The sequence below is a fragment of the Pelodiscus sinensis genome, chromosome 1 (assembly GCF_049634645.1).
Source record: "Pelodiscus sinensis isolate JC-2024 chromosome 1, ASM4963464v1, whole genome shotgun sequence".
Classification (NCBI taxonomy): Eukaryota; Metazoa; Chordata; order Testudines; family Trionychidae; genus Pelodiscus; species Pelodiscus sinensis.
Genome location: NC_134711.1, coordinates 148,426,566 through 148,435,626, shown reverse-complemented (window position 1 = coordinate 148,435,626; position 9,061 = coordinate 148,426,566). Strand labels below are relative to the sequence as shown.

The 9,061-nt window shown below is 39.1% G+C and overlaps 1 protein-coding gene across 2 annotated transcripts in view; it reads right to left on the bottom strand.

Moving 5' to 3' along the window:
- Positions 1-2,172: 2,172 nt before the first annotated feature.
- The window catches only part of ATG3 (autophagy related 3), a 34,058-nt gene continuing 27,169 nt past the window's right edge, over positions 2,173-9,061 (bottom strand). For both annotated transcript variants that reach the window (XM_075906881.1, XM_075906889.1), the window contains 2 exons: positions 3,464-3,532; positions 2,173-2,394 (listed from right to left, as the gene is read on the bottom strand). In XM_075906881.1, the coding sequence (XP_075762996.1) occupies positions 2,313-2,394; positions 3,464-3,532 (151 nt within the window). In that variant the 3' untranslated portion in view covers positions 2,173-2,312. The remainder of the gene's footprint in view (positions 2,395-3,463; positions 3,533-9,061) is intronic.

The window sequence follows — 9,061 nt, the reverse complement described above, 5'->3', positions numbered from 1 at the left end:
TACTACTACTTCTTGAGCAAGAATGGGCTTGTAGTGTGGACACTTCGCAAGTTTTTGCACAAAAACAGCTGTTTTTGTGCAAAAACTTTGCAGTGTAGATGTAGCCTTTAAGTGTGGAATTTTACATACATAATTGTTGGCAGACAGAATGTGTCTGGGTTCAGCAGAGAATGACTGCCTTTAGTATGTTATTGGTCTAATGAGATATCTTTTCCTATGGACCCTCTAATGCTGTATTACTGAATGCAAAGCATTCTAATTTCTACAGTCATTAGATTAAGTTGCTTATTGAGGACAAAGTAGTAGCCAGATTTTTTTTTTAAAGAGCTTAATCAAAGTAGCATTATATCGGCAAAGTTAAAGCAACTCTCTAACTTCACCCCTGTATTTCCACACTTATACCTGTTTGGTTTTTTCAATAATAAACACAATTGTATCTCCTCACTTCTAAGTTTTTATTTCAATATAAATACAAATTTATTTTTAAGTTAAATTAACAGATATACTTACCTTTGCCTATGGCCAATGAAGGTCTTCATCTGGGAATCCTTGTACATAGGCATGTGAGAGAGAGTCCTCCCCATTTGCACTTTTGAAATGGTTGACATACATTCAATACTATTGTGTCATCCAACATAGGAGCGCTACGTGGTTTTAAGCATTTCAACTTCTGCAAGACAGCTTCCCTACCTCATTCCCTATTTCCTAGGGACAACTCTGACTTCAATGCAGTCAGGATTTCACCACTGGTTTTCCTCACAGCTCTAGCTCTCTGTGGACCATTTACAGTGCTTAATAGATGGGCATGACTTGGGGGTGAAGGGCTAATGCAGGTGCTATTATAACCCACAGCAGCACCCATGGAATTTAACACACATGCAGGGAGGCAAAACTGGCATGAGAGTGAATCAAGACATTCTATGATGCAGGAAATAGATGACTTGGGAAAGGCAAGTCAGTCATGGGAGCTTCAAGATGAACCAGACAAGGGGAATATCTGTACTTAAGCTTCTATGACAGAGGCAAGAGGGAAGGCTAGAGTATGCAGGAGTTCTGGAGACAGGATTCTCAGAGGGATGAGGAAAGCTACAACTGGTGTGTTGGGATCTGCTGATGGCGGTAGCTCCATTTCCCCTTTCCTCCATACATGGATCATGATGAATCTTAGTCTTTTACAAAGAAGCAACAAAATAATTGCATTGATGGAAATCATTGACTAACTTCTGCATTTTTCCTTTTCTGCTAGCATCGAACTGCATGTTGTTCCTGTATACTTGTGAAAATTCTGTTGTCTGGCTCGGTTAATGTTTTCACCTAGCATTTAATCCTGATCCGTTATCTTTAATCAACCGTCTCTCATAAGATCTTTCAAGCACATGACATTGTTTACTCATGGGTAAATTCAACAGTTGTAGGGCCCAGCTGCGACTTTGACCACCACTTCTCATGAGCAGTTATGAATGAAACTTAAGTATTTGAATCCATGGAAACAGAAAAAGAACACACAGGCAGAGCAAATTCACTTACAATGAGTGGTGGAAGTCTAAGGACTACTGGTGGGCAGTACTACTAACCCAAACTATTTGTGGACAGAAAATATTAAAAGTCAGTTTGCATTTTGAAATATTAGAATAGAAAAAGCTTCTTTAAATGAATGCTTAAAATCATTGTGTTCTTGGTACCTTCAATCTGGAGGCTCAAATAATTCACTGTTAGGAATGGCAGTGTAGATCTCCCAAATAGGCTTCCTTTCCACCATTTCACCACTATACTTTAACAACATTTCGCATAAGCCATCTTTGCTGTTTCTAGGACTAACTATTTTTGCCTGCAGACATGATCACTTTTCGCCAGCATTGTTTCAGAAAGGCACCTGAGCAAATCACAAGTTTCATCAAGTAGTTCTGAGATAGTCATGGATTATACAAAAACATTTGAACTGGAAGTTACTTGAAAAATAAGTAGTATTTTATTATGGAAGCCAAAAGAAACAAGTTTAGGCTTATACTGGAAAGCAAAGTTTTAACCTTTGATATGAAAGAGCTACTAGCTGTCAGTAAAAAGGTGCTTAAGGACTAACTAGATTAATAATATGTGAATATAAAAACCTATCCTGCAAGTACAGGAATGAAAAGTGGTTTATTTTAACACAGGTATTTATTAAAAAGTAAGGCTGGTAGTGGAACTTTTTATTTTGATGCATTAACTTGATAAAAGTTGAGTTACAGAAATGGAGTACAATGCTGAACAAACAAGTTACACTTTTTTTTAAAAATCAACCAGTAATTAGCATTGACATTTGTGATTTCTAATTACATTGTAAAGTGTCTTGTGTAGTCATATTCTATTGTTGGAATGACTGCTTGTACAAATTTCAAGAAAATAAGAAGGTACCTGAGTCTCTAGTTAAGGTAAACACAGAATAATATAATAATTAAATGTTTACTTTATATCCAAGAAAATTAGGTTGAATTATGCCTTTTATAAGTGACCTGAATCTTACTACCATTTCATTACAGTAAGAAAAGTACAGCTTAGAAAGTCTAAAGGGGTTAAGAAAACAATATATTAATATAGTGAAGAATGACATTTCTCAAAACTGTTACAATTTGATCAGGTATTATTTCCAGTTCAAGAAATTCATCAGATTTAAAAAAAAACAAAAAACTTTACCCTGATCACACTAATCTAGTTTTACATGATATACAATGTATGTCCACTGAGGGTGCATCTAGACTACATGCCTCTGCTGACAGAGGCATGTAGATTAGACTACCTGGCATAGAAAAATGAAGCGGCGATTTAAATAATCGCCGCTTCACTTAAATTTACATGGCTGCCGCGCTGAGCCAATCAGCTGTTTGTCGGCTCAGCGCGGTAGTCTGGATGCACGGGGGGTCGACCTCCTAGGTATGCCTCATCCCAGCTACAAAAGCTGCTTCTGATTCAGTTTCCACTAGCACCACAGTTGTCTTCCCTTAGAACAGGAAAGCCAAAGGAACGGATTCATTTCAATGGACACTGGCACTTTGAAAGTGGCATTTCTGTCTGAAACGGTACTATTATATTGTGTGTAATTATTGTACCAACTGCTATTACAAAAATCAATTAAGATCCCTCGTCTCACAGAGATCAGAGAAAATACTATTTGTACAAATGCAACTAACAGAAAAGTGAAGTTAACAAGTAAGAATACATGAATTATTTTCACTGTTGGTCAGTTGTATTTGCTTTATGAACTAGCATGACATCATTTACACACTTTGCTGAGGGAGATACCACATGCTTGCTACTTCTCAATTCCTATGCATAAGAAAAAATTGCTAATCTAAAATTACTTCAGGAGCATTAAGCCTCATAAATTACTGCAAAACAACATTGTAGTAATGAACAGAGGATGGATTATAACTTTATTAGACAGCATACTCTTTAGAGGTCTCCCGATATTCCATGGAAAGGATACATATGAACTCCAAGTTCTCCCCCACCTTCTGCAACTGTTTCAATTATTTTCTTCATCACTTCGGCATGCCTGAAAGTAAATTGGGAATCTTAGAAATATCACAACAAGACAGCTCTGTTTTCCATAAATCAATAAAATTAGATTACTTGTGCAGATTAATAGCCTTAAAAATATGACTGGATGGTCACAGAAAGTGGCATTTGGATAGGAATTTTGTCTAAAACCAGCTCCAAATCATAATTAAAAGTCATTACCAACTAATAGCTGTTTGGTTCTAAAGAAATAGGACATACTTAGTCCATATCAGAATATGCCCTGAAGAACGTTATCCTTGTTAATAGTTTCATAGAATCACAGAGCTGGAAGAGACCTCAGGAGGTCATCAAGTCCAGCCCCCTGCCCAAGGTAGGACCAATCCCAACTAAATCAACCCAGCAAACTAGCCATCTCAACCGGACAAATAACTTCATGTGGTAAGTGGCTAGCGTGTTGGACACCACTGGTTTTAAGCGCTATACAGTTTGCTTTGAATTTATTCCTCCTAGAGACAGGAAAGGCTTGATCATCCCTGCCTGGATCCAAACTTGAGCTTCCAGATCTGATGCTCAAAATACTAAGAAATATTTTGGCCACTGGCAATTCTAAATTTCACACACACCATCTGTCATACAAGCCAAGTTATATAATCTGTCAGTAATTGTTCTCTGCTTCTGCTATCACCAGAAGCATCTCAAACATGGATCCATATGTCTCAGTTATTGGTATTCTAAAAACTGGAAATGTTTCTCTTGTAAAGTGTTTAGCATTTTAAGTCACCATGTTTTGACATGGTTCATTACGCATATCTGGAGAAGTCATATAAGTAGCTATGTATACTGCCAATGCATCACAACTTTTCACAACCCATGTAGAGTCTTAAAATTAAAACGACTGTCTGACAAGTTTCTAATATAACATTTTGAAGATATGGCAGGGCAGGGCACAGCAGTGAAAAGGGGCATAGATTGAGGAGAGAGGACAGAGGTGGCTAGCTGCTTGGGAAAGGAGGCAGCAAGAATGACAAAGGAGTTGTTTCACTTTGCTGCTTTATTTTATGCTTTTGTAGTCTAACATTAATTTTTGAAAAATCCTGAGGATAAGACGACAAACCAAGGGAAGACCATGAAGAAATTAACAGGATTTTTTAAAATAGTCATCTCACACTGATCACTATTTAGGGAAGTTTACAGAATTTTGTGAAAGGGTTCAGATGACACAATATAAATGCTTACGCAGATGGCTATTTGTATTCAGTCACAAGTTTATTAGCTCAAATTCTAGCCACCTTGCTAGTATAGTTCTGAGATGCAAAAGCATGGTTGCCACATTATTAAAACGGATATTGTGAAATGGAATGAGTCAGAGAAAAAGTGCTGTTGGGCAATATTAGGGGACTATATTTCTCTGTCTTCCCATGCACTTGCTGAGCAGTCATAATCCATTAATATTTTTATTAGTCCTACTGAAATATTACTGCAGGATGCATTGACAAAATTTAGCACAGCAGAAGCTTTATATATATATTTTTCAGGAGCAGGCAAGTTGCTAGCCTCTGATTTCTCCCCTGTGAGTTCAGTCACGCTTAGTCGGTTTCATTCCAGTTCAGATAGTAAAGAAATTCATTGTGGCCGCTGAATTCTTCACCTCGAGACAGCAGAGCAATGCTACTGCTTGGTGGAAGAACTAGAACATTATCACGGCTATTTTTCATTACATGTTCTAGCCATAAAACACTGCCATTGTGTTTCTCAGAGTGCAAGGCCTAGGACAGATTTCAATCATGTGCAATTCCATAGAAACCAGCTTATTACAGGTTGAACCTCTGAAAACCTGGTATGAATGTTCCTGGACCAGAGAACCCAGAAGTCTAATGGTAGGAGTGACAGCAGCGTCGCTGGGGACAGAAGGGCCAGAGCCCCACAAAAATGCTGGGCCGGAGAATCCCAGCAGCCCATGGCAGCACAGGGATGGGGGCCAAAGAAGCCCAGCCACCCAAGGCAGCTTGGGGCTGGAGAATCCTGACAGCCCGGAGCCAGGGAAATTTGGTCACCCAGAGCAGTGTGGGACCAGGGAAACATAGCAACATAGAGCTGGAGAATCCCGAACATCCATGGCAGCCCAGGAACAGAGAACTCTGGCAGCCCACAGCAGCATGAGGCCAGGAGCTGGAGAATCTTATTTGTGTACTTAAAGGGAAGCAAAAATAAAATTGCAGTATGAACCACAAGCCTTCGCCCTTAAAAGCAGATAAGGAAGAGATAGCAGTACTACAGTCTTTATAAGACGAAGCCAGACATGCCAGGCTCAGTCAATCACAGTTTTAAAGTCGTCGTCTTGGGAGATGCTTTGGGAAGTATGATAAAGGATGGTTACCTTGACTCACAGGAGAGATTTAAGGAACAGATGGGAAATTGTATTTTTGCTAAACATTATCCTATATCCATACTACACAGTATGAACTTCAAAAGAATGCAAAGGAAAGTGAGGCAGCCATGTGGAAACTGCAATCTGAAGAATTCTGCTACCTAGCATGACCTTGAAGGCTTTGTTTAGTCTAGAGTTTTGTAGCTAGAATTAAATGTTTGCCAATTAATTTGAGCTGTGTAGATAGTCCACCAATGCTTGTTTCACTACAGACATTTGATATGCCCTGTAACCCAAGCTAGACTAAAACATTTGTGTTCTAGAATAAAAGTTTGCAAATGATGATCTACACATGCCACAATCATGTTAGTTGGCTTAAATTAACTAGTAGTCAATTAGTTACAATAGGACTAAACTTTCATCCGGATAATGTCAAACATTGCTATTCCTATCAAAGATGATTTGGTGACAGCCATACATTGAACTTCTTTAATCTCACAGGCTTCAATAAGTGCAACAGCCATAAAAATATGCTTCCTTGCTGATAATTTTCTTGCTGATAATTTGTTCTCCTGATTCCAAGGATCCTGCTTCCTACAGAGGCCAAAAGAACTTCCAGGGAAAATCTTTCAGACTTCAGTGCCTTGAACATGTGTTGAGTACTTAAGTTAGTCACTTAAGTTTGAAAACGTTGGCTTGGGGGTTTAGTTACACCATGTGAATTGTGCAGGTTGTGGCCATTTAAAAAAAAAAAAGTTAGGTCAAAAGAAAATATGCTTTCCAGGATGGAATGAAACAGGTCGGTCAGGACCAACAAAAGGGATTCTCTGTTGGGCTTTTACCATGACAAAATTTCAACAATAGGAAAGAAAGTTTTAATAATCCAACAGGTAAAATTTAAGGATACCCCATAATCAAATATATATTGTGGAACCTGGTTATGAAGATGACTTCTGTAGTTGCTCAAACATAAGGAAGTAAATGATAACTAGTAGGAAGACTTGCATTATCTCTAGCTGCAGCTTCCACAATCTGCAAACTGACCAACACCCAGCCATTTCAGAAAGCACTAAATTTGGATACACTAGATGATCTCCCTTCTCTAATTCCACAACACACTTGTAATGCAAACTATAAAGTAAATCTGCTAAACTTTCGAAGTACATCATAGACACTGAAATGAATAGGAGTGAGTCCTTCAGTTGACAGTATATCAACCACTTTTTTGGTGAATACTTTAGTCACCAAAAAATGTATTTCAGGTCAAAGTATGTGTGAAATGATGTCAAGTTCACCAAAGAGTTTTGAGCAAACAAATATCAATGTTTCAAAGAGGTGAAAGTCACATTTCATTTTGACCTGACTTGAGGACTTTAAATTTTGATTGTGGGCACAGGAAAGCAAGTCTAAGTTATGGACAGAGCTGGTGATGCCCCCAATTCCTTAAAACTCATTAGGCTGAGAGATACCAGGTTCAATTCTCCACCTCGAGAAGGAATTAGAATTTAGGTCTCCCACAGCATAGGAGAGTATCCTAGCCCCTGGAACAAAGGATGCACTGGTAAGAGGCTCAATTTCTCCTATTGAAGCTACTCTACTTTTTGTAGGTAAACAATTATGTGACCATAGGACTTGAACCTGGGTCTCCCACATCCCAGATGCAAACCCTAAAACCCTAAAACCCAGGCTACAGAGTCTCACTTTCCCTGATCAGTCACTGTTTATTGCCCAGTTTCTACTTCTACAAATGTGTGGATCAGCATTTATTATGGACAGACTGATTAAATGAGTGCCAATTTACTGACTTGCTGTTAGTTGTAGTCATCAAATTGCTTTTACCCATCATGTGGTTGCCAAAACACAACTTGCGTAACAACTTTGAACAAAACATGTTAAGTCTCAACAAACGGTAGGCATGCAGTTTGTCATGGCATCCCTTTTTCAGTTCTGCCTTCGAAACAGAATAATGTGAATACATTCCACGGAAGAAACTACTAAGTGAACAGGCTGCTATAGCGTTTTGAGACAACAGGTACTTTCCCAGTTGTCGTCAAATGTAGCTCTGCATATTCCACATTGCACAATTTATGGCGTGGGGTAAGAAAGCAACAGAGAAAAGAGAGGAAAGACTGGAACTTCTCTGTGAAGCAAAGATTAAAGCAGCACTCTTGACTACTTCTCTTTCTACATGAAATATCTAGGGGTAGCTTGGAGTCCAACAAGACTTTTTAACACCAAAAGTCAAGTGGGTAATTCCTATTTAATAGAGTAGACACCTTCAACCCCACAGCTCCTGCCCATGCCCTCCCCAAACAGTTCCATACCATCTAATTCCTAGACCACAAGGCCAGAATAGACCACTCTGATCATCTATTCTGACCTTCACATTGCAGGCCACAGACCCTCATCCACCCCACACCTCTGATAGAATTACGGAAATCCTCAAAATATGGTTTAAAGACTTCAAGTTACACAGAATCTACCATTTACAATTCAGCTTGATCCTCTGATGGTTCTGAAGCCCAAGTCAGCTTCCTCTCTCACCAGGGCTCCTTTAACATAGGTACATAGCCAGATGAGATGGTAAAGAGCTACTTACCAAACAAGCCACAACTGCCCAGATCCAACTTTTCTGGCTCTTTGAGAGAGCATCTATTTAATTAAAACCTGTATATGCCTCAGAGTCTGTAGCTGCCTTAGTACTATCAAAAGCAAGTAGTCAATTTTACTAGAACCAGCAAGTTATCTACCTCATGTCCACAGCCAGAACATATACTAACAAGACCTATATTATCTGTATCACACTCTGGCCTGAAGCCAGAATGACAGGATGCAGGGAAGCTTGAAGCACTGGCTAATATTGGAACGATCTCTCTACAATCTCAGCTTTCCTTGTCCAACACACCATACCCCAAAACGGGAAGAGCAGCAATTTAAGAAACTATCAACATAAAAAAACTCTTTCTTGAGCATAGGCTCAATAGTGCTGACATTTTGCTCCACTGGGGTGGGGAAGGGAGTGGAGGTCAAGAGGTTTGTGACAGCATCTACTGACAGTGTTCTCCAATGAGATTATCATCCCTACTCCCCTTAACCATCTATGAGAGGGCTCTAGAACCCAGGTGAGTAAAACTCAGCTGGAGAAGAAGTTACCTTGTTTGCCATCCTGAGAGCAGACTCATGTTGGTAGGGGGA